Source organism: Myotis myotis, unplaced genomic scaffold (assembly GCF_014108235.1).
Source record: "Myotis myotis isolate mMyoMyo1 unplaced genomic scaffold, mMyoMyo1.p scaffold_m19_p_9, whole genome shotgun sequence".
In the NCBI taxonomy this organism is placed as follows: domain Eukaryota; kingdom Metazoa; phylum Chordata; class Mammalia; order Chiroptera; family Vespertilionidae; genus Myotis; species Myotis myotis.
Window position 1 is genome coordinate 27471680 of NW_023416401.1, and position 27380 is coordinate 27499059.

The 27380-nt window shown below is 52.9% G+C and overlaps 1 protein-coding gene across 6 annotated transcripts in view; it reads right to left on the bottom strand.

Annotated features, from left to right (window-relative positions):
- Nucleotides 1-355: 355 nt before the first annotated feature.
- PREX1 (phosphatidylinositol-3,4,5-trisphosphate dependent Rac exchange factor 1) overlaps nucleotides 356-27380 on the bottom strand; it is a 178135-nt gene continuing 151110 nt past the window's right edge. The window contains exons 21-40 of one of the 6 annotated variants that reach the window (XM_036321000.1): nucleotides 26678-26798; nucleotides 24229-24416; nucleotides 23798-23959; nucleotides 22942-23152; nucleotides 22221-22497; nucleotides 19555-19761; nucleotides 18134-18222; nucleotides 16777-16859; nucleotides 16527-16617; nucleotides 14136-14264; nucleotides 12867-12908; nucleotides 11656-11876; nucleotides 8522-8621; nucleotides 6581-6724; nucleotides 6369-6483; nucleotides 4881-4947; nucleotides 4103-4275; nucleotides 3628-3730; nucleotides 3313-3380; nucleotides 356-1909 (exon numbers count right to left, since the gene is read on the bottom strand). In XM_036321000.1, coding sequence (XP_036176893.1) covers nucleotides 1867-1909; nucleotides 3313-3380; nucleotides 3628-3730; nucleotides 4103-4275; nucleotides 4881-4947; nucleotides 6369-6483; nucleotides 6581-6724; nucleotides 8522-8621; nucleotides 11656-11876; nucleotides 12867-12908; nucleotides 14136-14264; nucleotides 16527-16617; nucleotides 16777-16859; nucleotides 18134-18222; nucleotides 19555-19761; nucleotides 22221-22497; nucleotides 22942-23152; nucleotides 23798-23959; nucleotides 24229-24416; nucleotides 26678-26798 — 2634 coding nt within the window. In that variant the 3' untranslated portion in view covers nucleotides 356-1866. Of the gene's footprint in view, nucleotides 1910-1930; nucleotides 2821-3312; nucleotides 3381-3627; nucleotides 3731-4102; nucleotides 4276-4880; nucleotides 4948-6368; nucleotides 6484-6580; nucleotides 6725-8521; nucleotides 8622-11655; nucleotides 11877-12866; nucleotides 12909-14135; nucleotides 14265-16526; nucleotides 16618-16776; nucleotides 16860-18133; nucleotides 18223-19554; nucleotides 19762-22220; nucleotides 22498-22941; nucleotides 23153-23797; nucleotides 23960-24228; nucleotides 24417-26665; nucleotides 26799-27380 lie in introns of those variants that run through there. The other 5 variants (XM_036320999.1, XM_036320998.1, XM_036320997.1 and 2 more) reach the window with 5 other exon arrangements.

A 27380-nucleotide genomic window follows, 5' to 3' on the forward strand; every position in this document is an offset into this window, starting at 1 on the left:
GTGGGGGACACCTGGGAAAATAGATACATTCTTCCACCATTGCCGTGAAATGGGAGGTCAGAACCCAAAATAAAGGTGAAAGGCAATAGAAAGCCCGTTACGGCACACCGAGGCGCAGACCTGCAGTGAAATCTCAGTCGTCCTCACCACTCCTCTGCAGGGGAAAATACACACTGTCCTCGATTTACAGAAGGAAGCTGAGGCTCAGAGGGATAACGTCGCCGACTAGGGGTCACGGGCTCACTGCCCCTCCATGTGGTCTCAGAGGCCTGGGCTCATTCCAACGTGAGGCTGGCCACACCACCCCATGCCACCAGGGTCAGCCCCCAAGGAACCACAGATCAAGATCTTTGTATTATAAATTGACTTTTAATAATAATAAAAAATCTATCATGAATTTAATGGAGAATCTGTACATTTTAAAGTAAACCAGTGCACGAGGCCTTGCCCTCAAGGGCCCCTCTCCGTTTCCCGCCAGGCAGGTCAGGTCCTCGTCTGCATCGCGTCACCAGTGCCCAGCAACAAGCCCGCCTCTGCAGTCTAATGCTCAGGAAGGCGGCCCCCGGGGCTCAAGGGTCCAACATTCTGGGGGGTCTTCGGGAAACCCACACCTGCTCTCACCACCAGCCCAGGACAGAATGACGCCCCTCTCTTCTGCCTCAGCTGAGACATTTCCCTGCTACTGTACAGGAGCTCAAGGGGATGAACTGCGGAGAGGGGCCCTGGGGGGACCTGGCGCCCAGAAGGCAGATAGGTTGTCTTCCTGTCTCCCTCCCTGGCTGGCTGAGAAGTCCCAAACGCCCTGCCCTGAGCGAGCATCAACAAAATAAGTTACAGAAGCCACCACCCAGGGTTTCCTCTGACCCTCTTACCTGCAGAACACACCTGCGTGGGGGACAGTATCTCAGGTGGGTGGTTCAGTCCCCTCCAGTCCCTAGACCTGTCCCAGCCGCCTCTCGAACCTTTATAGCCAGTCATTCAAAGAGAGGAAAGTAATTCATTCTAATACTGACCAGCTAATAGGTACCTGTAAGCAATACCTTATGACCCTAATATTTAAAAAGATGAAATACTGACATGTTTTTGAATTTTCAATAATTTAGTTTTTCTTTTTCTTTTTAGTACTGGGGAAAGCTGTCAAGACTACCTTATGATGGTCCCGTTAGACAATACACCTTTCTTTGAAATTTAAAATACATAATCACACAACATGGGGAGGGGGGGGGGGGCGGAGTCTCAAAGTAAACCATAGAGATTTCACGCCACATAAATAAAGTCAGGGCAGATCTCGTGCCCAGGGCTGACGGCTCAAGTCCCAATGGCGGTGCTGTCGGAAGCTGGTGTGGCTTCTGAGTGTCCTCTTGGTGACAGATGTTGCGCCCTGTCCCTCTGTCTTCCTGGCAGAGGCCCGCTTTTCCGAGTCCACTGAGCAGGTTAGTACAGGGGGGAGTCTGGAAGCTAAGGTGAGGCGGCGGAGACACGTGTCACCTGGAATGTGGACTTAGAAGGAAACCAGGGTTTCAAAGTGCATGTTGAGCCAGCCCGAGGGAGCCAAGTCCGTGGACCTCCGACAGCGGTGGCCATGACCTCTCCCATGTCCCCGGGGCCCTGGCTGCACCCATCAGCTCTGTGGGTCCCCAGCACCCCGTGGGTTTCTGGCGAAAGTGTGGAAACATACGGGCCCAGGCCTATCAGCTTGCCCGTCCGAGTGGGGGCACGGCCTGTCCTTGCAGGAGGTGATGGAGAAGGCTGGGCAGGTCGTGGAGTGAGGCCTCGGACGGGCTCTGGAGCAGGCCAGCACGACCCGCTGTGTCCTCCCAGATCCCAGCTCCAGACAACGTAGTCAAGCACCAAGCGTCTCCGCGTTCAGAGGTCTCCGTCCACGGGCGGCTGGCAGAGGCGGTAGAGCCTGGCGATGGAGGCGAAGAGGATGAGGAGGGGGCGGGGCGGGCTGGGGCCTATTATTAATATGACTTCAATCTTTACTTGAACAGGCAGTCCATGCCCAGAAAACAAAACTCAGTCGATGTCTTAAAACACGCAGAGTGAAAAGTATTTATGCTGCCCCCACTTTCCCCTGGGCCTCCTCCCCTCCACAGGCAGCCTCCGCTCCCTCCAGCCGCCCAAGGGCTTTACACACAGAGCCGGCCTGCGTGTGGGGGGGATGTCTACATGTGTGGGTGTGTAGGTTTCTTCACACTAATGGTGGCAAACTAGTCACAGTGGTCTAGCCCTTAAGTTTTTTCACTTAATAAATTATAAGCTTGGGGGCCTCTCCCGGCAGGACACAGAAAGCTGCCTTGGTTTTCTGCATCGGAAGGACACTGAGTTCACTGTCAAGTAAGAAGGAGCCACTAATGGATTCCAAGCAAAAGAGGCAGATGTGCCGTGGGGAGAAGGGCTGCGGTGACACGGACAAGACAGAGAAGCAAAGCAGCACAGTGGTTCGGAGGTTGGCCCCGGGCCCAGCCTGCCGGGTTCAGAACCCCAGCTCTGCCATTCACTAGCTGTGTGACCGCAGGCACGATCCTTAACCTCCTGTGCCCCCGGGGCCCCCACTGCCAACTGGGCACAAGAAGAGCATCTTGTTCACAGAGTTACTGTTTGAGTTGATATAGGGAAAGAGATCGGAACGGTGCCCAGAGCGGGGTAAGTTAACAGATAAAAGTACTCAAAGGAAGCGAGGGTGAAAACCGTAAGGTCTGCGTGGGTGCTGCCCGATCACCAGCCGTTTCCTGGCTTTGTCGACGTCCTGTGGTTACGTGAGAGCTGGGTGAAGGGCACCCTCTGTACTGCTTTTGTAACTTCCAGTGAGTCAAACTATTTCAAAACGGAGTGATTTAAAATTGTGAGCAGTATTGATAGCAAACTGGGGCAGTGGGATGGAGAGAGAAGGACTTATATGAGGCACTACTGGGAGAGAGGGCAGCACAGGGTACCATGAGCCTGGCTGAAATCAATGTGGAGAGATGATGGGGTCCTGAGGACAGGAAGCAGCCGATGGCCAGAGGGCCTGAGAGTAGCGAGGCGGCAGAGCAAGGGCGGGGGGGCGGGGGGGGATCCCATCAAATCCTTGCCCATGGCTCATTTGGGGGGCTCTGTGTCATCTTCCCAGACACAGTAGGTGCTCCTCTGGAGAGTAAAAAACTGAGCATGCTTGTCACTTCCCAAAGTGGGGCCCCCATAAGTGAGAGGTGAAGCCCCATATGACTACCCAGGGGTCTGCCTGGGGTGAGGCCTGGAGTTTGATGCCAGCCCAGGTCCTGGTCTTCCCTGCGGAGAGGAGAGGGGGGAGGGGGGACAGCCACTCACCGAGGTGCGCCCTGGGGCATCTGATCCTTGACCCGCAGGTTTTTGGCCAGAATCTCCACCCTGGGGCCCTGGGAAGAAAGAACCATGAGGCTGGGACTTGCCTCTGCACGGGAGTTCATGTTCGGGACATTTGAGCAAGCACATGTGTGGGTGCGGTGCGGAAAGGTGGGCAACAGGCCCAGAAGCAGAAGTCAGCTGGGGAGAAGGGCCACAGCTGAGGCTGATGACTGCCCAGCCCCAGATGGCCCTCTCCTCCTGCTCTCAGCCCAACATGCCCAGGCCAGGACGCCCTGCAGCCTGGCAGGACCGCCTCACCTGCTTCCGCATGATGTCCGTGGCCTGCATGATGCACTTGGGTAGCAGCCCGTGGCTCCGAGCCAGGATGGCCGCCTGCTCCAGGGAGACACTCAGGGTGCTCCTGCAGGGAGGGGCAAGGGGGACGGCCGGTGAGACGGGCACTTCCTGCCCACCACGTGAGGCCTCTGTGACCGCACACGCAGGAACGGTCACCATCCGACCATCACCCATCACAGCACGTCAGGCCCTTGGCCTCCTGTCCTCCTCTCCCCAGAAGAGCCTTTGCCTCCGGGCTGAGAACTGCCCCCGCCCCCAGATAATTGCTGGACTCACTCCCTACCCCAGGGGTCTCCTCTCCAAGAAGACCCCCCTCCAGCACACCACGCAAAGCCAGCATGTGACTGCTTCACTGCACCCTCTGACGTGTCAGTGTCATGCAGCAACCCCTCTGCCTTTGCTCTCTGGTCCTCCCAGTGCCCAGCTCCCAGCTCACCTCTGCATGCCCGTGCCGCACATGGCGATCTGGCAAGCCCCCAGGCGGTAGCAGAGCTCGGAGGAGACGGGGATGAGGCTAGCACCCAAGCTCCCAGCGGCACCAGGTTTGGGGTGGACGAAGGACTTCATGAGACGACAGAGCTCATCCAGAGCATTGATGGGACGAATCAGCTGTGAGGTGCACACACACATCCGGACAGTCCGAGGAGGCCCCCACCCCATCTACTCCCTCCAGTCCAGCTCAGTTACTGCAGCGTCCTCCCGGCTCCCCTCACTGGGGGTTACAGCCCCATTAACCTTCCCCGGCCCCTGCTCAAGGACCATCTGTGGCTCCCCACTGCCCCACAGGCTGGCATGCAGTGCTCAGGATGTATTTCAGGCCCAACCGTCAAATCTCATTCTCACCTGCCCAGGTGTGCCCCCAACTAAGCCTGAATGAAGTGCCCCCTCCAAACTGTCTCAACCAGCCCCAGCCGCCCTCCCCAGGAAGAGCCTTCCTCCCGCCCCAGCTCCTCCACTGCATGTGGAGGCAGGAAAGGGTGATCTGCCAGTTCTGTCATCTTAATATCCTGCCAGCGAAACTACAGACCCCCAAAGGGCCATGGCCACCTCGTCTCTCAGGACCCCCAGCCAGCCTCACAATCCTAAGGCCAGTACCCCCTAAACCGCTGTCAAACCTGAGGCCTGCCTGAGGCTAGGAAGTGGGTGACAGGCCCGGAGCACGGGCCCTCGGAAAGCCCCCGAGCCCCGCACACACAACACAGCAGGTGGCGCACCTGGTCTATCTTCACCGCCGTGGTGCTGGCATCTGTGGGCAGGTTAGACCGTTCCAGGTAGAACGCCCTGAGAGAGAAGATACGGGCTTGTGGGGGTGTCCATGCCCCCATCCAGGCAGCCCCCACCCACTGCCGCCGCGGCCCATCTGCCCGCCCACAGAAAGAAACGACTGAGAGCAACTTGCACAGTTCTCCACGCTCCGTCCCTGCAATAGCCCGAGGGGGGGAGCAAAAGGGGCCTGCCAGGCACCCCTCAAATGCCACCTCCCCCTGATGGCCCGTCCTGGTCAGCTGGTCAGCACCTGACACCCCCCCCCTCTCTAACCCCTGTCCTGCATCTCTGTCCTCTGGATACTCTCACCACTTAACACGCTGCATCGCTTTGTTCCCTGGCGTACTACCATCGCCCCCTCTGGAGCAGGACTCGGTAACTTTTTCTGGGAAGGGCCAAGCAGTCAGTATTCGGGGCTGTGTGGGCCAGTCTCTATCAAAACCCTACTGAGCCTGGCCACTGTAGCACAAGAACAGCCGAAGACATCCATACGTAAATGAGCGTGACTGTGTGCTAATAAGACCCTATTGACAAAACGGGGGATGAGCCAGACAACTGCTGCTCCAGAATCTATGCTCCATGAAGAAGAGGCTTTGTGGGCCACTGCTGACTCCCGAGCAAGCACCCAGAACAGAGCCTGGCCCCCATGTGCTGGACGAAGGAAGGAATAAACGATGGATCAGAGATGTAGTATTTTCAATATTCAACAGCAGCATGGAGCAGATTGATGGCATCGATCAATCCGGAGATGCCAGTTTTAATAACAAAACTGGGTGTTTTCCCTGAAAGCATCAGCTTCCATTTCCAAAGAGGAAAGCCAAACCCCAAAACAGTACAGCGCTCACCCAGCCTGAAGCTTGGTCTACTGACCTTCAGCCTCCTTTCCCCAGGGGAGAAGGTGGGGAGAAGGAAGGGCTGGGGTGAGGGTGGGGGCAGGGCAGCTGCTTCTCTGGATGTGAGGCTCCCTCCTGAGAATGTGCCCCTGCTCCTCCACTTCTCTCAGGGGGTCTCCTCTCAGCCGGGCCAAGGCCCTGGGGGCCACACCCCTTACTCACAGGCTCAACAATCCCACCAGCTCCCACCCCACATGAAATGAGACAGGCAGCTCCTCTCGGTTGCAAGGACCTGCTTGGAAGCCAAGCAGACCCAGTTCCAAGCTCAGTTCAGCCACCATCCAGCTCTGTGGCCTGGGGCAAGCTGGGCACCCACCCTGGGCTTCCGTTTCCTCATCTGTGAAGTGGTTTAGAATGGCCAACCGTGACTGTTGTGAGAACCTGATGAGCATGTGTAGGCAGAGGGCCTGGCACACAGTAGGTGCTCAGAAAAGGCACTTTGCCCACTCCCATGCTGGGGCCTGCCTGGTGCCCTATATTCTAATACCCAGTTCCCGCAGCAGTGTCCAGATTCCTGTCCCCAACCTGTGCCCGGGCAGATACCTGAGTTTGCGGTAATACTGCTGAACCTTCTCCAGGGACTGGGTGTTGATCTCCTGTTGCAAGTCTTCCACCACCTGGCTGCCTGGAGGAGGAGGCCCCTCTGGGTTCTCCAGGGCTGTGAAGGAAGAAGAGGGCGGGCAGGTGGTGGGGTCCCGGTGTGCTCTGAGCCTTGGGTGTCCCCTGTGGGCCCCCCTCAGCACCCCACACCTCACCTTTCGTGAAGAGCACGGTGTGCAGCCTCAGGCTACCCCCACTCTCCAGGCGGGAGGGCAGCTTGGAGAAGTGGTAGCTGTCGAGGTAGAAGATGACCTTCAGCGCCTGCCGGCTGCCCTCAATGTGGTAGAAGACATTGGTGTCTGTGGGAGGACATGGGGGGGCCAGACAGGTCACCACCCAAGCCCAGGGGAGCCCTGCCCACCTTTGTTAGGGCAGCTTCAGACCTTCCTTCAGACCTCCAGTGGGATGTCCTGTTCTCCCCACCCCAGAGGGGCAGCCTTAGACCCCCGTGCCTCCTACCTTCAGGGTGGCATCCTGGGTCGCCCTGTCTGCCCTCAGACCTCCCTGCCCTCCCATCCTCCAGGGGTAGCCTCAGACAGCCCAGTCCTCCCATGCTCAGAAGAGCAGCCTCTGACCTCCCTTTTCACCTCTTTCAACGGGTCCCAGTTCCCACTGCTCAATTCTTAGACCTGACACTGCTTTCGTCCAGCTGGGGGGTTATCAGTGTTTGTCTTCAGAGCCTCACGACTGTTTCCTGTACTCCTCACCTGGTGCCCCAGGCCTCTGCCTGCCAAATGCTGCCCTCAACCAGGACCTGCATTTATTTACACTCAGAGGGTACAGTTTATGGGAGGCATGGTATCAACACCCTATCTGGCACCGTGGCAGACATCATTAATCAATCACTAATACCCCATCTGGCACCTATAGCAGACATAACTAATCAATCAATAGTTCTCCCTAAGCCCAACTTTGCCTATTGATAGAACTGACCATCAATTCCAATTGGCACCTGAAACAAGATCTATTGTCCCTCTAAATTTTCACACATTCTCAACAGGGTGAAATCACCCCTAAGGAGATGAAAATTGGTTCTTGAGGCAATGGCCCAAAGAGAAAGGACTCTTTTTATGTATAAAGCACAGGTACACATACAGTACCTCAACAAAGAGTATATCCGTGGTATTAAAATGTAATGGGGTTGCAGCAATTAGGAAAAAACTAAACCGACTCCTTACGGAGGTGATAATTTTTAAAAAGTTGAGAATCACTGATCTAGAGCAGTGGTTCCCAAACCCGCCCAGTCCCTGTCAGCACAGGTCTGTGGGCTCCACTTCCAGAGTTTCCAGTGCAGGTCTGGGATGGGGCCTGAGGATTCGCCTTTCTAACCAGGTCCCAGTGGCTGCAGGTCCAGGGACCACACTCATAGAAAAGTGGCAACAGATCCCAGCCCAGTGGTCCTCAATCCTGGCTGGACCTCACAGTCACCTGGAAGCTTTTCTAGAACCCCAATGCCCAGGATCCACCCCACAGAGTGACTCCACCGGCCAGGGCTGAGGCTGGGATGGGGATCGGTGTCTTTGAATGCCAGCAGCTGGGCTGAGACCTGCTGGGCCGGCCTGTGGGCTTCAGGAGGCAGGAGCCACGGCCATATTTCTCCACGGTGGCCTCAGAATTGAAAACTGTGCCTAACACATATTATGTGCTCTAATTAGGGATGTGTGGATGGGTGGAGAATGAGTGGATGAATGGGCTGGTAGGTGGGTGGAGGATGGATAGGTGGGACGGTGGATGGGGATGGATAAGAAGAGGGATGAATGGGTGGGTGAATGGTGTGAATGGTAGAGGGAGCGAGGAAGGGAGGGAGGGACTTAATTGAGCTATAAATTCTTAGAAAATATTAACAAGTCTTCACCCCAATAATGGATATCTCTAGAAATTTTAGTAAGAACTGGGTACTGGTTGTTGTTCCCTTTTAAGAGCTTTTGGAGACAGTGGGGTTTATACAAAAATATACTCTCTTTTTCCATGTACGTTGAGAGCATGAGGTTTGAAAGTATTGGGTCCCAGGTCAACCTTGGGCAGTTGGCCTGGGGCAGGGTGGTCCCCAAAGCAGCTCCCTGACTCTCATGTTGGGAGCAGGAGGAATCACTCACTGGCCACATAGTTCTCGTCCAGCTGCTTGAAGGAGAAGGAGACGTTGTCCAGCTCCGACAGGGTCACCCAGAGGTCCTCCAGCATGGTCCGTTCCTCCTTCTGCAGGAGGGAGACGGGGAGGAGGAGTGTCAGATGCCACCCCTGCCCCAGGGTTCACTTCAAGATGCTGTGACTCAACACCAGCCAACACACCCGCTGTGGGCCTACCAGGCACCAGGCTCCGCTGGGCTCTCAGGGGCTGGATGTGAAATCGGCTTCCCTTGTCCTGAACCTCCCAAGGCTAGAACCCAGCTCTGCTCTAATGTGCCGGGTGGCCCTCTTGCCTGGACTGTCCAGCAATCCAACTCAACCATCTCAAACGTAGCACGCCCCCAAAAGTCCTTCTTTTCCTCCTCACCCCCCTGCCATGCGCCCCATCTCAGCACAGAGAACCAGCCTCCGCCCAGCAGACCAAGCCCTAAACCAGGGGTCCTCAAACTACGGCCCGTGGGCCACATGCAAATACAAATATTGTATTTGTTCCCGTTTTGTTTTTTTACTTCAAAATAAGATATGTGCAGTGTGCATAGGAATTTGTTCATAGTTTTTTTTTAAACTATAGTCCAGCCCTCCAACGGTCTGAGGGACCGTGAACTGGCCCCCTGTTTAAAAAGTTTGAGGACCCCTGCCTAAACTTTGACCTCAAGGACTTCTTGATTTCTCTCTCCGCTCACCCTATACACTGCCCATCACCAAGTCCTGATAGGCTGACCTTCAAACATACCCCAGATCCAGCATCTCCCTCAACCCTCCTCACCACCCCCAACACAAGACCCCCTTCTCCAGAGGACACACCAGCCTTTTCACAGGTCCCCCTATGCCACCCTTCCCCGGACATGGGGCAGCCAAGGGTAAAACCGGAGATGTAGAGGGAGAGGGCAGCCTAGGGGTTACCAGACCTACAGGCAGACTCCTGGGGTTGCCCTGTGATACTGCTCAAAGCCTCTGACCCCTCCCTCTGCTTCCAGAATAAAGTCCTAGGCCCTATAGATGTGGCCCCGCTGACATCATACCCTGATCCCCCTGGCCTGCTCCCCTCCAGCCACACTGGCCTCTGTTTGGGACCTTTGCACATGCTGTTCCCTCCGCCCAGCACACTCTTCCTCGGACCATTTACCTAGCGGGCTGTCTTGGTACTCAGGTCTCAGCTCAAACATCATCTCCTCAGAGAGGACATCTCTGACCATTTAAATCCAAAGAAACGTAATCACCTTCTAAGTCTTCTGTATAAGTACCTCCTGTCCATCTCTCCTCCCTCTTCCTTCCTTCCTTCTTTCCAAACTGCTTCCCCCAACTAGAAAGTGAGCTTCCGACACCCTGTGCCCAGCTCCGAGCCTGGCACGCGGCGGTGACTGGTGAGTTAACGCACTGGGCTCTTATCTGAGAACAGAAGGTGAGGGCTGAGTGTTCCTGGACCTTTCCAGGCCCCGGTGGCACTTTCCAGGAACCACGTGAAAGCGATCTGTGTGCAAAACGGGCCAGCAGAGGGCGCACCTAGGCCACGCTTTCCCAAAAGCCAGCAGTTGTGGCTTTCAGCCCTGCCTGGGAAAATGTCTAGGAAGCGGTAGAGCAGCGGTTCTCAACCTGTGGGTCGCGACCCCTTTGGGGGTCAAACGACCCTTTCACAGGGGTCGCCTAAGACCATCCTGCATATCAGATATTTATATTATGATTCATAACAGTAGCAACATTACAGTGATGAAGTAGCAACGAAAATAATTTTATGGTTGGGTCACAACATGAGGAACTGTATTTAAAGGGCCAGAAGGTTGAGAACCACTGCGTAGAGGTTGGGGAGCTCCTGACTGGGAACATGGGGTGCAGGACCAAACAGTACAGAGAATTACTGCAGGCTTCATTTCTGGGGGACGTTGGCTCTGGGCCCCAGCACCCTTAAATGATGAGTCCTGGGTTCTGCCTTCTGGGGGCCAGCAGAGAACTGGACCTGCTTCTGAGCCCTGAGTGACAGGACAGTGGGATCAGAGATAAAAAGGAGATGCAGAGAAAGCAGGGCAACCTACGGGCAGGAGGGCCTAGAGTTAGACGCCCAGAGCTCAAACCTGGCTGCCTGGGGCTCAGCGTTCTCATCCCTAAAACGTGGGAAGTGAAAACCCTGCCTCGGAGCTAGTGCAGGGATTAACTGAGATGCTGTCTGCACCAAGGAATTTCACCTGGATTATTACAAAAGCCAGCTCACTGGCTGCCCGGCTTCTGTTCCTGCCCTCATGGCCTTCCCCACCAAGGAGCACGAGTGGTTCTTTCAGTGTCCAAGTCAGATCCCATCCCTCCTCTGCTCAAAACCTTCCTATGGCTCACACCCACTCAGAGTACCAGCCAAAGTCCTGCAAGTCCCCACACAGTCTGACCCCAGTCAATTCTCAAGTCTCACCTCCTCCTGCCCCAGCTTCTTCCGCTCTATCCATAGGGCCACCTTGCAATTTCTCAAACACTGCCTGAGACTTCTCCCAGAATCCTCATGGCTCACTCCCTCTCCTCTTTCAGTTCCTGGGCAGATGCCACCTTCTTAGTGAGGCCCTCACTGGCTACCTTAGTGAAACTTTCCATTGCTGTCACCCCATCTTTTCCTGTCCCCTTCCCTGCTTAATTTTTCTCCTTAGCTTTCATCACTATAGATGAGGGTTTCTCAAGTGTGACACTATTGACATTTCGGGCCAGAAAATTCTCAGGGGAGTGGGGACCACCCTGTGTGTTGTAAGATGTTCAGCAGCATTCCTGGCTTCTACACACCAGACACTAGTAGCACCTTCTCTCCCCTCCTTGTGACAACCTAAAATGTCTCCAGACATTGCCAAGTGTCCCCTGGGAGGTAAACCTACCCTGGTTGAGAACTACTGGTCTACATCACTTATTTTACTTATTTATGTCTATCTCCCCCCACTAGGATTTAAGATCCCTGAATACAACTCTGTGCTTGGCCCATAGCTGATCCCCAGTGCCCATAACAGTGGCATACAGTAGGTGCTCAATAAGCAGCTGCTGAATGAACCAGTAGGTGAGTGAGCGAGAACCTGAGTGAGTAAGCAGTTCTCCTGCCCAGGCTCCCAGGGCACTCATCCCTCTTCCCCTCACTCACCACAGTGGCTGGCGACAGCAGGGACTGGCAGTGCAGGAGGACGCCGGTGGCTGCCACCTGCTCCAACCACTTGCGGCTGGCATCCCGGCTGCTCTCCTCGTACTCGCCGTTGTTGTTGTAGCGGTAGCTGAGTGCTGCCAGGAGCTGCTCAGAGAAGGTGCACACCGCGGCCACCAGGGCCTGGCAGAAGATGGTGTCCCTCCGCAGCTGCAGCTCGGTATCTGGAGAGCGGGGATGGGCTCGCTGGGCAGGTGCTCCTGCCCCAAGCCCCAAAGCCCAGGCCCAGAGCCAACCACCAGCCCCAGCAGGCCAACCATCTGGGGCCAGCTTGCCAAAAATCAATCCCAGCCACCAAAAGCCAACCCCACAACGATCAATTCTCCAAAAGCAAGCCAATTTACTGAAAATCGCAACTCTCTCATTGATCCATCTGCCTTGTGATTTTTCCTGGGGCTTTCCCAAAACCTTACTCAGTTGTTTCTCCATTGGTTAGGGGATTGCTCAACTTTGACTGGCAGGACAGCAATGACGCTAAGCATGTCTGCCAAGCTCCATGCTTTAAGAAATGCCATTTACCATTTTCTCTATTTTTGAGAAGCCTCTTCCTGCCTCCCCTTCCTTGCCCCTGTCCTGACGTGATTTGCAGAACTGGCTAATTTCAGGCAATCATTCATCCAGGGCCCAATCCTCTGGAAGGAATTATTTCCAATGACTGGCTCTAGTCAACTGATTTTCAGAGACCAATTTTGACCTAGATCTTATTTTAGCTGCCACTTGGCGGATAATTTCTGGAAAGAAGGGAGGGACAGAGAACACCACCCAGCTTCCCCGAGCCCACCATCTGCCCTTCCCTCCTCCCCATTGTCTGCCGGGTAGAAGTCCCACGCGGGGCTGAGGACTCGACTGGACATCAGTCCTCTGTCTTCTGTCCTCGGGTCTGGGAGGTGGCAAGACACAGGGCTCCAGGGCCCTGAGACTTGGCCCTGGACTCAAGAGGAGGAAGTGCACGAGGTCTAAGGAGTTCTGGGTGCAAGAGCCACAGAGTCACTCCCTCCCCCGGGTCCAGGCCCTGATGACCACGAGGACATCAACCTCGGCCGGCAGAAGAGGCCTCGCTGGGCTGCCGTCATGAGCACCACTGCCAGCCAGGGTGCCCTCTCCTGGATACGCCTCTGTGCCCATCACAGAGAGCGGCTGCTTCAAGCCCTCACCTGTGCATTTCAGCAAGGCCAGGAGCAGCTGGTTCTTCCCATCTGGAAGGGGAAGCAGAGAAAAAGGATGAGACGAGAGGTTAGCACAGATTCGAGCAGAGCTGGGTCCTCCCAGAAGGCCAAGGCCCAAGCCCCAAGCCCTGCGCAGGGACGCTCTGGATATGAACAGTTGCGCTAAGAAGCTCCGATTGAATAGTGAGTGAATTCCAGAAACCCTCAATTTCCAGGGGATGGAACCCCAACTGCTAGCTCTACCCCAACTGTTTACATATACCCACCAATCAGAGCCTGAAACCAGCCCCTCCAACTCCCGGGCCAGAGCCCCCCGCCCACACCTTGCACATACATGTGGACACACGCTTATATGCTTACATGTTCATGCAAGCACACAGGCACGCATGCACATTCTACACAGCCACAGCCCTGCACCCGCACAGACCAAGCTCAGACCTTCTGAACACAGGCCTAACACCCTGGTCTCTTTCCTTCAAAAAAAGGTTCTTAGGCCCAGAAGGGGTTTAGAAGAAAAATCTGAAAGGCCAACTCAGGCGCTGTTCCTGGGGGATGGCTCTGAAGCTTGGCCCCTCCGCTGTCCTGGGCAAATGTCTCCTGGTCTAGGGTCCTTCTAAACCAGGATCCCGGACTCAAATGCTGCCTAGGGTCACGCAGGCAACTGTGTGAGGCAGACACCAGGAAGCAGGCAGTGATGAGGACTGTGGTGAACTGGAAGTCACCCCTCTCCCATCTAAGACGGCAGCTGCCACTCATCACCCAAGTGTGAATGTGGGACTACAGGCCTGTTAGTGCCGGATCCTCTGACTGTTCAGGAGTGGCCAGAAATCTAGATTTTTATGTGACATCTCAGATAATGAAGCACGGGCAACCGATTCACTTTTTTTTATGCTATATCATCAAAGCTCATCGGTGGGCCCAAGTCTGATCAGGGACCCCTAGCTTGTGGCCTTGATAATAAATAAAAGGAACTGAATTAAATCTACAATTTCTGAAAAAGAAGGGGTAAGTTCAGCCTTCTCAGCCTCCTGACTCTGCAAGGGTGCCCCCGGCACCCCAAATCAGACGTTCCTTAATCATGTGCCTGTACACGGTTCCAGGGCTCTGCCCAGGGCAGAACACTCACCTGAGAAAGGGGCATGACTCCTCCTCATCCCCCCTGGACACGGAGATGGACCCACTCCTGACCCTTCCACATTCCACACTAAGAATCAACAGCCACAAACCCGCCACGTTACCCTTCCCGGCCCAACTGACCTTCCACGTATTTCTGAATGTTGTCTACTAGGGTCTTGATGGAGTTGGGGAGGTTCCAGGGGTCCTCTTGGATGCTGATCTGGATCAAGCTCCGGCCACGAATCGTACACTCTTCTTTCTGTTTGAACTCTGGGGCAGGAAAGTGATATGAGGGCAGGAAAGGGGCAGAGTCGCTTTGGAGAACAGTGGCACAAAGGCCTATGTCCCATCACCAGATTCCAAGGCTCAGAATCCAAGAGCAAGGATGCTGGCAGGACTCGGGTACTATCTGGTCCACGGAGGGCAAATACATGGCAAGTGTGCTACTGACTCATAGTACCACGCCCATGGCAGACATCACTCATCAATCTTAGCACACCGTCCTGCTAGTTGAGGTGTAACTCCTCACCACTGATACCAATCCAGTGCAGACATCACAAATCAATCACTGCATTCTCTTCTCCTAAGCTTGCAGACATCACAAATCAATCAATGCATTCCCTTCTCAGGTACTACCTCCACATAGCCACACCAATCAAGCTGGCACATGACTAAGGAACCTTTAACCTTTTCCCTATACAGAGGAGGAAGCCCAGGCACAGAATGGGGAGGTATCTTGCCTACAGTCACATAGCTGAGTTGTGACAGAGCTGAGACTTGAACCTGACCCTGGCAGACATAGGCCCCTGTTTCTTGGGCCTCTTCCCTGCAACAATGTCCTGGATTTCTGAGATATTTATGGTTCTGGTTCCTCTGGGCTTGATGTTTCTGCTTTCTGAGGTCCGATCCTGGAAGAGATGATCCTGAGACAGCAGGAGGGGTAGCTGAGCTAGGGCAACCCAACTCTCCACACTTCCTACCCTCATTTAGGAGCAACTGCCTGTTTCTTTTCCTATCTCCTGCACCCAACTGGGAGCTCCTGGAGGTCAGGGCAGTGTCACATTCATCTCAGGACCTCCAGTGCCCAGCACAAGGTCTGGCACAAACTGGTTCCTGGAAATTATTTACTGGATGGATAGCTTCATGGATGGATGTGTGGGGAGTGTATGAATGGATGGATGGATGAGTGAATAGATAGATGGTAGATGGATGGGTGGATGAGTGGGGAGTGGATGGATGGATGGATGAATGGATGGATAGATGGTGGATGGATGGATGGGTGGGTGGATGGATGGATGGATGAGTGGGGAGTGGATAGATGAATGGATGGATGGATGGATGGATGATTGGGGAGTGGATAGATGGATGGATGGATGGATGAGTGGATGGATGGATGGTGGATGGGTGGGTGGGTGGATGGATGGGTAAGTGGGTAGATGGGTAAATGGGAGGGAAGGTGGGTTGGAGGACATACATGTCAATTCTTTTTCTCTCAATCATGTCAAGAAGTAAGTCCCAATTTGGTGGGTGAGTCCTTAACACTTCTTTACTGATCCTTCTCATGAGGGAGGAGCAAAGCACTCTGGGCAGGCAGCAGACCCTGACTGCAGTATGACGACATTTTTTGTGGCTGTTTCCATTGAGTTTATCACAGTCACCGTTATTTCATGGCATGTTATACAGGTTTTCCATATATGGGGAGTTTAAAACGTTCCTTCCAAAATTACATCTTTTAAAGGGAATCACTTTTTCAATGAAGTTATGTCAATAATAATGCAGGCAGCAAATGAATATGCTTTTTAAAAATATAAAGACGTAGGTAGATTCTGTGAATGTGAGTTACATGATGGAGGCGGGCTGAAGGTCCCCAGGGTTGGTGAATTATGCTCCAGTCCCTCCCTTCCTGTTACAGACGGGAAGACAGAGGCCCAGGGAGGCTCAGGGACCCACCCAGGGGTCCACAGATTTTTTTTTCTGTAAAGAGCCAGGTAGTCCGGCCAGCGTGGCTCAGTGGTTAAGTGTCGACCTATGAACCAGGAAGTCATGGTTCAATTCCCATTCAGGGCACATGCCCAAGTTTCAGGCTCAATCCTGGTGGGGTCTGTGCAGGAAGCAGCCAATCAATGATTCTCATCATTGGTGTTTCTATCCCTCTCTTTCTCTTTTCTTTCCTCTCTGAAATCATTAAAAACATTTTTAAAAAGAGCCTGGTAGAAATTGTTTGAGACTTTGCAGGGCTTACGGTGTCTGTCATGTGTTCATTTATTCTATTTTGTTTTTATTCCTCTTTATAAGTGACAATATCATTCTTGGGTCACAGTCTATACAGAACCAGACTATGGGCTGGATTTGGCCTGTGGGCTGAACTTGCTGACCCCTGGACAAGCCCTTAGCCATTGGGCAGGAGAGGGCAAGGCCGAGAGTGTGAGCCCGGGCCCTGCCCCCGTCGGCACCCATTCCCCATCCTCGCCATCTCCTTGTTAGATGCTGGATGTCATTCCCAGCCCTGCGGAGGGGCGCCCCTATGCTCACCTTGCAAGCAGTGGTCCATAGGGAAATGCTTGGTCTCTTCAAAAGCCCTGCTCATGACTGGACCCTTGAGGAGTGCGTGGATGGAGTCCACCTGGTGGCAGGAGGCTTGAGGTTAGTGTGGCTCCTGTGGCCTCCAGGTTGCAGCGACCCTCAATTCCCAGCGCCTGACCCAGGTTCTGGCTTATGGGTTCTCACCCCGGGTGACGGGAGAAACCCAAGGTCCGGCCAGGGGTGGGAACAAAGGTCCTACCTGGTTAAAGAGATGTTCCAGGCAGCCATGAAGCTTGTCCTGCTTGTCTGATGGAATCCGCATGTCACAGGGCAGCTCGTCCCCTGGCCAAAGGAAGAAGCCACAGCCATCAACAAACTATTTCCGACCCATCTCACACCCTCCCAAACTCCTCCCAAGGAGGCTACGTCGCTGCAGAGCTCCAAAACCCACAGTGGATTTGGAGTCTGACAGATTCGGATCCTGGCTGTGTGACACCAGGCAAATTTCTTGACCTCTCTGAGCCTCAGTTTCTTCACCTTCAAAATGGGCAACAGGAACTAAAGCATTACACAACTGTAAGTCATTGTTCTTCCTTCCAAGACTCTGCAAATGAGGAGACTGCAAGCCAGAGAGAAGGAACTGGATCCCAAGTCTCCGATCCATTCCCCAGCTGCTTCAGTTCAATCAGCCGCCACATGGAAGCTCCCTCCTAAAACCTCCCCAGGGGTAGTTTTTATAGCCGAATATCTTATGTGATGAAATATTTATCTAAAGTTCAGCAATATCTTCAACGTTACTTGTGCTTCTCTTTCTTCTGTTAAATTGGAAAAAAAATTGAAATTAAATTTTTATGCCCAGACTACCACTGGAAGGTCACACAACGCAGCTGTGACCCTGGGAGCTGGGGAGCCGGGAGACGGGGTTGCAAGGGGGAGGGAGGCTTGTCACCACCCGCCCCCTCGTGCCTTTTCAATTATGAAGCAAGTGGATTTATAGCCTATTCGCAAAATAAAAAATTTAAAAGCTGAAATCAATGAAGCTAAAATCAAAGCACATTTCAGTCTTTCAGAAAAAGCTGTATGTTCAGGATAATCTAATTTATAGAGTACAATGTATGTCTGTCTGTCCACCCAGCCACCACCCACATGTCCATCTGTGCAGTCTGTGCTCACCAATGGTCTCCACACGTGACGGTTGGTCATTTCTGGGGGTTCTGACTTATTGTCATGTACTTCTTTTGAACTTTCCTATGTCGTCTGAATTTTTGGTTTGAGCACGTGTCATGGAAACCACCAAGTCGCCCTATTTTAGTGACGTCAGAGCAACTCATCGCAATCTCTAGCTGCATCATGTATGTTTTCATGTGTTCCGTGCCCCATGACATTCGTGGAGAACGTCAGCTCCACAAGGGCCAGGATCTTTTGTTTGGTTCCTTGTTGTGATCCCAGAACAACAAAGGTGCTCAATAAAATGTGCCGAATGAGTGAATGCAAGGAAAGGCACTCCCAGACTAAAAAACATCGTATACGATAACACCGAGTAAAGTGCAATAAAACAAACAAAACCACGTCCCGCTGGGGACCCCCTGCCCTCGAACAGGAGCCGCTGCACTCACCAGACCCCATCTCGTCGCTGCCCAGGTAGGAGCTGTTACTTCTCACGCTGGTGTAGGACAGGACGGAGTCCCGATTGCTGTTGCACTCGCTGCGAAGGGGTAGAGAGGAAGACAGGAGTCACCCTCCAGCTCACACCCTCTGGTCCCCGCACCCAGAACCCACTTTCTGAGTGTAGACAAAATCCCTAGCTCCTCAGAGGACAACTGGTCCAGAAAGGGCGCGGCGGACCGCCCATCAGTGCCAGAGACGGGGAAGGCTGCCCTGAAGGATTTTCTGAGGGTGGAGAAGCGCTTCTGGGCCCCGGCACAGAAATGCAGGAACAGTAAGAGGACAGTTTTTTTGCTTTTATTTGGGAGTAAACTTCCGTCACTCCCCTCATGGGAGAAGCCTGGTTCCTGGACACGTGTGCACATGCCACCCTCGGCCACACGGTTCCGTGTTCGTCTCCCCCACCTGGCTGGGAACCTCCCGAGGACAGGACCGTGTTCTCTTAGCTTGTGTCCCAGGAACTCAGAAGGTATGGAAATCAAAAACCACAACCCTGAAATTCTTCCCTTCACCTTTTTGAAAATTAAAGGAAAAATCGGAAGACCCAAACATGTCAGACTGGAAACCCAGAGAGATGGGGAAACCTCGGCTGTGGACACGAGGCGCCGGGAACATCTGCCTATGCAGGAACTCCGCCAGAAACACGGGCCAGTCAGACCCCCTCGAAGATGGACAGACACGATGCCGGGAGGCTGGGGCGCAGGTCATTCATGTCAAATTCCAGCTGTTCTGTATTTGGCCCAAAACAACTGAAGCGCCCTCCAAGGTTCTACTCTCCCCACGCGATCCAGTGTTACAGAACCGCTCCCTGGAGCCCGCAGCGCGGTTTATTTGTGGTGAGGACTTCCACTCACCCACCACATGGCTTATTACAGGAAACTGAATTTTTAGTCCATTTAACCCACTAATTAGGACTTCACTGATCTTGTTATAATTAACTTAACCAGTAAAAAAAAAACACAAACAAACAACTCAGACCCTCTCAGACAGAGTTAGGAGGGGAAAAACTGCCTTCCTCCTGGGGTCAAGTAAAAATAAAGTGCTTGTTGCAGAAACCATGGAAGTTCTAAGACACACCACAGATCGCGACTTTTTCTCCGACCGCATTCCATCAGCGTGCGCAGAGCGGCCCCGGAGCAGAATGGACGGGTGGTGGCCACAAGGGGGCAGAGCCCACAAGGGGGCAGAGCCTGCAACGTTAGCGTTGGGGGCTTAGATAACCCCCAGAACCACATGGCTTAGCAACAGTGCCCCATCCCACTGCTTCCTGGAAAATGTCCCTCTAATTCTGACTTTCCCACAGGTCAGTGGCCTCAACCGTCCCACTGGCCACCCATGTCAAACCCCAGATGACGCCCACAGCTGCCCCCACCTGTAGGAGTCACGGTAGCTCATGGTGTCATGACCTGAGTCCTCCTGATCCTCTTCAGACACCTTGAAACACACTTTCTTGATGCCCCCGTGGTCGGTCCTGTCCATCTCGCTCTCTTCGTTGACCAGTGGGGAGGACGAGGTCTCCTCAGCCAAGGGCGGATGGCAGGACCCTCCCGAGGTGGGCTCCGTGATGGTGGACAGCAGCCTGCGGGAGCAAAGACTTTGAACTCAAAGGCACATGCCAGTGGATTTAATGGCCTTCATGGAGGCTCCAGGCAAGGTCCTGATCTCAGGCCTCACCTCTGACCCTAACAGAGGAAGCCATCAAATGCTGTGTTCCCATCCCTGACAATCCCACTGGCAACTCCGCAGGAGCACTTATCCCGTCCCTCCTGTAGGGGGCATGAGAAACAGCGGTTCTTTATTTCATGGCCAAGCTACACAAGGTTCAAGGGCATAGAACACGACTGGGAAAGTTGCTGCAGAGATTCAGAGAGCACATCTTTTCGGCGTTGTAGGCCATACGATCTCAGTTACAATGACTCAACTTCGCCGCATTCATGCGAAAGCACCACAGACAACATGGGAATGAATGTGCATGGTTGTGTTCCAATGAGACTTTAAGACAACGAGGCAGTGGGCTGGATTTGGCCCACAGGCCATAGTTTGTCAGCCCGTGGCACAGAGTATCATTAATGGTCAAGTGCGTAGGTTTTTAAAACAGACCCCAGATTCAAATCTCGACGCTGCCACTTGCTAGCTTAGAGACCTACAGCAAATTATTTAACCTCTCTGAGATGAGGTTTCCTCTTCTGTACAATGGAGTAATATCAGCATCTATGTCCCAGGCTGGTATGAAAATTAAGGGAGTTAAAATATGTACAGTGCTTAAACGAGTGTCTGGTACCTTGTATGTGAGCAATAAACCCTGGCTGATGAAAGCCTATTACAACTCAATGAGGTCAGTATTATGATCAGCTCCATTTTACAGATGAGGAAATTGAGGCTCAGAGAAATCAAGAGACTGGTCCAAGGTCACACAGCTAATAAATAGCAGGGCCAGGATTCAAACCCAGACTCTCCTGGCTCAAACCCCTACATTATTTTTTCTTTTATCACAGACAATTTCCATTATACAAGAAAGTAGAAGGAACAGTATGAAGAATGCCAGGCACGCATAGCCAGCTTCAACAATGGCAACTCAGAGTTCATTTTCGTTTCCTCAGTCTTTCCCGTTGCTCTTTCTTTTTCTGGAGTATTTAAAACCTAGCTAAGCGATCATGAATTTCCCCTATAAACACTTCCCTATGTGTGTCTAGCACATAAGGACTTTCTTTTAAAGCAATTGTTCTCAACGAAGGGTGATTCTGCACCTCCCAGAGGAAACATTGCGCAACTCAGCATACTTCCTGAGGGGCAGACACTTGTCAGTGTCCAGAGACATTTGTTAGTTGTCACAACTGGAGCGGGACAGGGGTAGGGGAAATACTGCATCCAATGAGTTGAGGCCAGGGATGCTGCTAACTACCTTACACTGCACACCACACCGCAAAGATGGTGCCCTTAATGTCAAGGCTGAGAAACACTGTTTGGAACCTAACCAGACTGCCGTTACCATACCTACCAAATCAGTAATTCCTTAACACCATCTAGTATCCAGTCCATGGTCAAATACCCCTGGTTGTCTGCAAAGGGTCTTTTCACAGATGGTGTGTTAGAAACACAACCCTAGCCAGGTCCAGACACTGCATTTGGTTGGTATGTCTTTTCTCTAACAGATCCTCCTCCTCCTCCCTGGACCTGCTCCCCACCCCAACCCCCGTCAGTTATTTCCATCTAGAATCACCCTCCCTCTGGATTTGGCCACTTGTGTCCCCGGGGTGCCATGTCACCATCCTCTATCCCAGCGGTTCTCAACCTGGGGGTCGAACGACCCTTTCACAGGGGTCGCCTAAGACCATCGGAAAACACATATATAATTACACATTGTTTTTGTGATTAATCACTATGCTTTAATTATGTTCAATTGGTAACAATGAAAATACATCCTGCATATCAGATGTTTACATTACGATTCATAACAGTAGCAAAATTACAGTTATGAAGTAGCAACGAAAATAATTTTACCGTTGGGGGTCACCACAACATGAGGGACTGTATTAAAGGGTCGCGGCATTAGGAAGGTTGAGAACCACTGCTCTATCCTCCGCGTCCTACAGTTGAGTAGTGAGACCTAGCTCTTTGATTCGAGAACAGTGCCATTTCTGTTGGCAAGAACACTTTGTAGATGGTGCTGTGTGTGTGCCCCATTGCATTACACCAAAAGGGACACCATCTCTCTTTCTGTTAAAGTTCCAAAGTCCCCCAAACCTTTTCCCAAATAGTTTCAGCCTCTGCTAATGATTGCTGCCTACATCTATCATTTCATGAGAGCAGTGGCTCTCAATCAGGAGTGATTTTGCCCCCGTCCCCCAAGGGGGTATTTAGCAATGTTTGTCACAGCTGGGGAACAGAGGTGCTCCTGGCATCTAGGGATGCTGATAAATTGCCCATGATGTACAGGGCAGCCTCCACTACAAAGAATCCTGACTCTAACACACACACACACACACACACACACACACACACACACACACTCAATTCCTTCTTGGGGTCAGGGCTCACCTGTTGATCTGGGTGACATACTGTTTCATCTCCTTCAGGGCCACATCCAGTTTGGTAAAGAGCTGCAGATAGGCGTCCTGGATCTCACGGTCCTCCTGCTTGAGGAGAAAGCTCAGACCCCGGTCCTCTGGGCCCAGGGCCCCATTGGCTGGCCCAAAGCTGCTGTCACGGGGACTTTGGCATTGAGGGTCCCCATCCACAGCAGGCAGGCACTTCCAGGATGGGGCAGCCATGGTGGTGATGCAGTGCTGGGTGTAGGACATAGGATTCAGGTGGCCTGCATGGATAAAGGGAGAGCTCACTTGGAAACCGTGCCCAGACGCCCACAACCCCCTTGGCTAGAAGTATATAACCCATTTCCAGGATTCCCAATAAATATGAGAATTTTCCCTTTTAAATATTATTTTAATCCCCTAGATTACTTCAAGACAAAAGTTTTGGCTTAGTGTTAATATGCCTTTAACTACTGTGATCTTTTCCTGCCTGGAATGCAGACATGATGATTGGTACTCCAGCAGCCATTCTATACCATGAGGCATCCTTCAGGATGAAAGCCACCTCTACACCATAGAGATGACGGTGTAGGAAGAGAGGAGCCTAGATCCTGGATGACCGTGAAGCCACCATTCCAGCCCTGGACCGCTGACCTCCAGACATGTTTCTGTTTGAGTGTCTGTGGTGTGAGATCCAAACACAATTTCTAGCAGACACATGCAATTACCTTGCTCTGGGTCAAGGCCAATGAGGGAGGGTTTGCGACCAAAGCGAATGCTGAAGGACCTGCCAATGGAGGGAGTGGTCTTGGGGTAGGACACTTCCATGATGTTGATGTGGCAGTTGGTGGGGCAGAAGTCCAGGCCACATGGCGAACGGGGCTCCAGGGGTGCTTGCTTGAAGGGTGGGCTGATCCTGCCCTTCAGCTGGGCTGCAAACTGACAGAGGCGGGGACATGAGGCCATGCTCCAGGACTCTGGGAATTCCAGTGTCCCCACAGTTCCCACTTTATCCTGGTCTAGGCCAGACATTCCAAATTGGACAAAATGAATAGCCCCAATGGACAGGTGGATTCCCCTGCACTGCCTTTCACTGGATCCAGATTTCAGGGAAAGTCTGGAGAAATCTGAGTCCTCTGAGTACTTACCCACCTTCATGTCTCCATTTTAGCTGCACACGTGAGCTAAAACCATCTCTCCCCAACCCACAGCCCATACAGTAAGGCTGCCTCCCCATGCTTGTAGTTACTGGTACAGAGCTAGGCACGAGACCCAAGCCAAGCCAACAGAAGCTCTCGATTCCTTTTCTACGGGGGTTCCTAAGGGTACAGCTACTGGGGGCCATTTTGTCACCACATGAGAAAGGCCTGCCTGACAGTGGAGCCAACATGGGAAAATAAAGTCAAGAGAAGGAGAGAGGCCATGCTCGCATGATAGTCTGAGCACCTGGATACAACCATGCCTGAAGTTCACCTCTGGACTTTTCAGTAATAGAAGCCAATAAAGTCTCCTATTTGTCTAAGCTAAGTTGTGATGGGTTTTGACATTTATAACAGAAATGCCCCAGGTTGAGGGTAAAGGTACCTCCTGATAGCAGGCAATCCTCTGGCCAATGCTCTCCAGCTTGATGTCACAGATGTGACGGAACTCGAAATGGGACATGGTCCTGATGCTGTTGCTCAGGGCCATGAGCCGCCCACAGTTCTGCACAAAGACGCTGTCATCGGCAGCAAAGGCCTCGAGGATCTGCAGAAACATCAACTCCTAAGCACACGCCCTGCACCAAGGAGGGTCTTAAGCAGTTTATCTACAGAGATTCCTGTGTGCCTCATAACACCCCCATGAGGTCAGGTCTATTACTGGCCCATTCTGCAGATGCGTGAACTGAGGCTAAAGAGATAAGCCACTCTTCTAAATCCCATGTCGTGGGCAGAGACTAGAATTCAGGGCTCCAGGCTAACTCAGAGGAAACGGGAATCAGGCTGCTCCACCCCCAGGGCAGTGCCCAACCAGACCTTGGCAGTGAGGCCGAAGCAGCCACGGGGCTCCACGATCTTTTCCAGCACGTGACACTTGATGCCCGCTGTGCTCACGTACTCATACACCACGCCGTGCTCCAGGTGCACATTGTCCACATTCAGGCTAACCACAGGGCTGTCCTCATGCAGGCTCAGCTGGGCACCCAGGGACAGCAGAGGGAAGGCTGAAAGCCAAAAGGACAATCAACCCTGAAGAGGGGACTCCACCCCACAGCCAGCCAGCCCCCTGGCCCTGCACCACAGACAGCTCCCGTCAGACAGATGGGGAACGGAAGCCTGTGCTGCAGCTCTGTTGGATTTTGCCAGCCTACTATTATTCACACCTTGTCCTACATTGTCCCGCTAGAAATCAACCCGTGTGCCCTATCCCGGTCTATGTGGCTTAGAAGAGGCCCCCCCACACCTGCATCATTCACCAAAGGCACAAGCTGAAGATTTCCTCTATTCACAGTGACTGGCTCAGGAATGAGCACGTGACCCAAGCTGGGCCAATGAGAGTCAAGTCTGGGACTTTTGCTGGATCTACAAAGAGCTGGAGACATTCTCTTTTCAACTGGATTCCAAGCTGCCAGAGCCACTGCATGGATAAAATAGCAGGTAAAAGGAAAACCAACACAGAGGGAGCAGAGCTGAAAACTAGAGAGAAAGAGACTCCTTAGGAGACTACAGAAAGCACTGGATCGAGCCAGATCTGAAGCTTACATGACCCTACTCAGACTTTTCAGGTTCCTGAGTTACTGTTGTTATGTAGCCCAGATACAGTCCCAATCAACATGGGCCCAGCGAGGCGACATGACGAGGTATGTCACAGCTAGGGAGTGACATACCTAAAAAACAAAGAAGGCACTACATGATATATAGTTAACTAATACATGCAGTAAAGAAAAAGAATAGGATAGGATAGGATGGGATAGGATAGGATAGAATAAGGAGACTCTGGGACAGAAGGGCACTCTGAGGAGGTAACATCTGAGAAGAGAGGTGAATGAGGCAAGAAGTACTCAGAAAGAACACATTCCAGGCAGAGGGAACTGCAAGTGCAAAGGTCCTGGGGTAGGAGTACATTTGGTGCTGGAGTGGATGAAGCAGAGAGGGCAAACAGGAAAGTGATGAGAGGTGAGGTTGAAGACCATGATGAGGACTTGGTCTTTGTCCTGAGTTAGGATGGGAGTCACTGGAATGTTTTATTCTGGTTTTTTTAGAACAGCCCATAGGAGGAGAGGTAAGGCAGGACAGGGAGGATAATGAACAGCCATTGCATTCGTCCTGGTGAGAAATGACGGTGGCTTGGACCAGGCAGCAATGGAGGTGGTGGGAAGTGGTATCTCTCTGGGTGCATGAGGAAGACAGAGGCAACAAAGTGCGCTTCTGGAATTAAGGTGGAGGAAGTCAGAAGAAAGGGAACAGTTGAGGGGACTCCAAGATCTAGGACCTAAGAATCTGAAAGATGAAGATGGGACGCTCAGGGGAAGTTCAGGAGTTTCTGTTTTGGCCATGCGGAGTCTGCGATGCCTGTTAGATACTGGATCGGGGAGCAGGGGAGGTAGAAAGACAGGTGTGGAGTTCAGGGCTGAGACTGCACTAGAGAGATAAATGTGGGAGGTCGTAGTAGGCAGAATAATGGCCCCGAAGACAACCCCATCTTCATCCCTGGACTATATGCTCTCACATGGCAAGGGGAAACTACAGTTGGAGATGGAATTAAGGCTCTAAGCCAGTGGTTCTCAACCTTCTGGCCCTTTAAATACAGTTCCTCATGTTGTGACCCAACCATAAAATTATTTTCATTGCTACTTCAAAACTGTAATGTTGCTACTGTTATGAATCATCATGTAAATACCTGATATGCAGGAAGGTCTTAGGCGACCCCTGTGAAAGGGTCGTTCGACCGCCAAAGGGGTCGCGACCCACAGGTTGAGAACCGCTGCTCTAAGCAGATGGCTTTACAGTGAGATGAACCTAGATGAGTCAGGTAGACCAATGTAATCACAAGGGCTCTTACATGGGGAAGATGGAAGCAGAAGAGGCAGAGTTAGAGAGGTGGCAAGGAGAGAAGGGCTCGGGCCCACACTGCTGGCTCCGCATATGAAAGAAGGGGGCCGTGACCCAAGGAACATAGGCAGCTTCTAGAAGCTGAAACAGGCAAGTAAATTAGTTCTCCCCTAGAGCCGCAAAGAGAATGCATCCCTGCTGACACCTCGGTTCTAGCCCCGTGAGCCTCATCTCAGACTCCGGCCTCCGGGCCTGGAAGAGAGTGAATGTGTGCTGTTCTCAGCCACCAGGTCTGCGGTGCTTTGTCAGAGCAGCCATCAGAAACGAACACAGAACTGATGGCGTCAGGATGGGATCACAAGGGAGTGTAGACACAGAAGAGGACCCCGCTCCCCGCTGGAGTCTCTAGCTCACTGCCCACCTGTCCTGTTACCTGAGTCGGGCTGGTCTTCCTCCCGGGCCCCCTCACCACCTGGGTCCTCGCCAGGGGTCTCCTGGCTGGCTCGGGCCTCCTGAGCATCCTCATGGGTGTGGTAGATCCACTGGTACAGACCCTGTGAGGGGAGCAGAGCAAGAGGGGCAGCCATGGTGCTGGGAGCCCAGGGAGGAAGGGACGGCAAAGGTGCCAACGGTTCCCCAACTCCAGAGCTCAGGCGTTTAGCCTGCGGTGACACCTCCTTTGGAGAGGCCCCCAAGGCTTCGCTCTGGAACCTCCCCGAGGGACCTCCAGTCACCCTCAGCCCTCACCCTCTATAGTCTATATGCCACACAGGTGCCAGGGGAGGGGGGAGCCTTTGAAAATGGAAGTCGGATCCATGGGTGCAGAAAACGTGTCTCTCCTGTGGCCCCAGGGCCTAGGAAAGTGTCAGGCACACAGCAGGTGCTCAATAAACACTTACTAGATAATCCAATAAACAATACCACCTTCCACTGAACCCCAGCCCCTGACCCAAGTACAACATCAATTTTCACCATCCACATAACCATTTGCCCAACGTGCCTAGCCTATGTAGTAAGAAAAGAGGGTCTTATCACACCCATTCACACCTGGAAAAACTAGGCCAGGAGCTATTACAGCCCAGCTCCTCCAATCCAGGGAGGCAGAGGGGGCAGAGGGCCGAAGCCCAGCTCGGTCC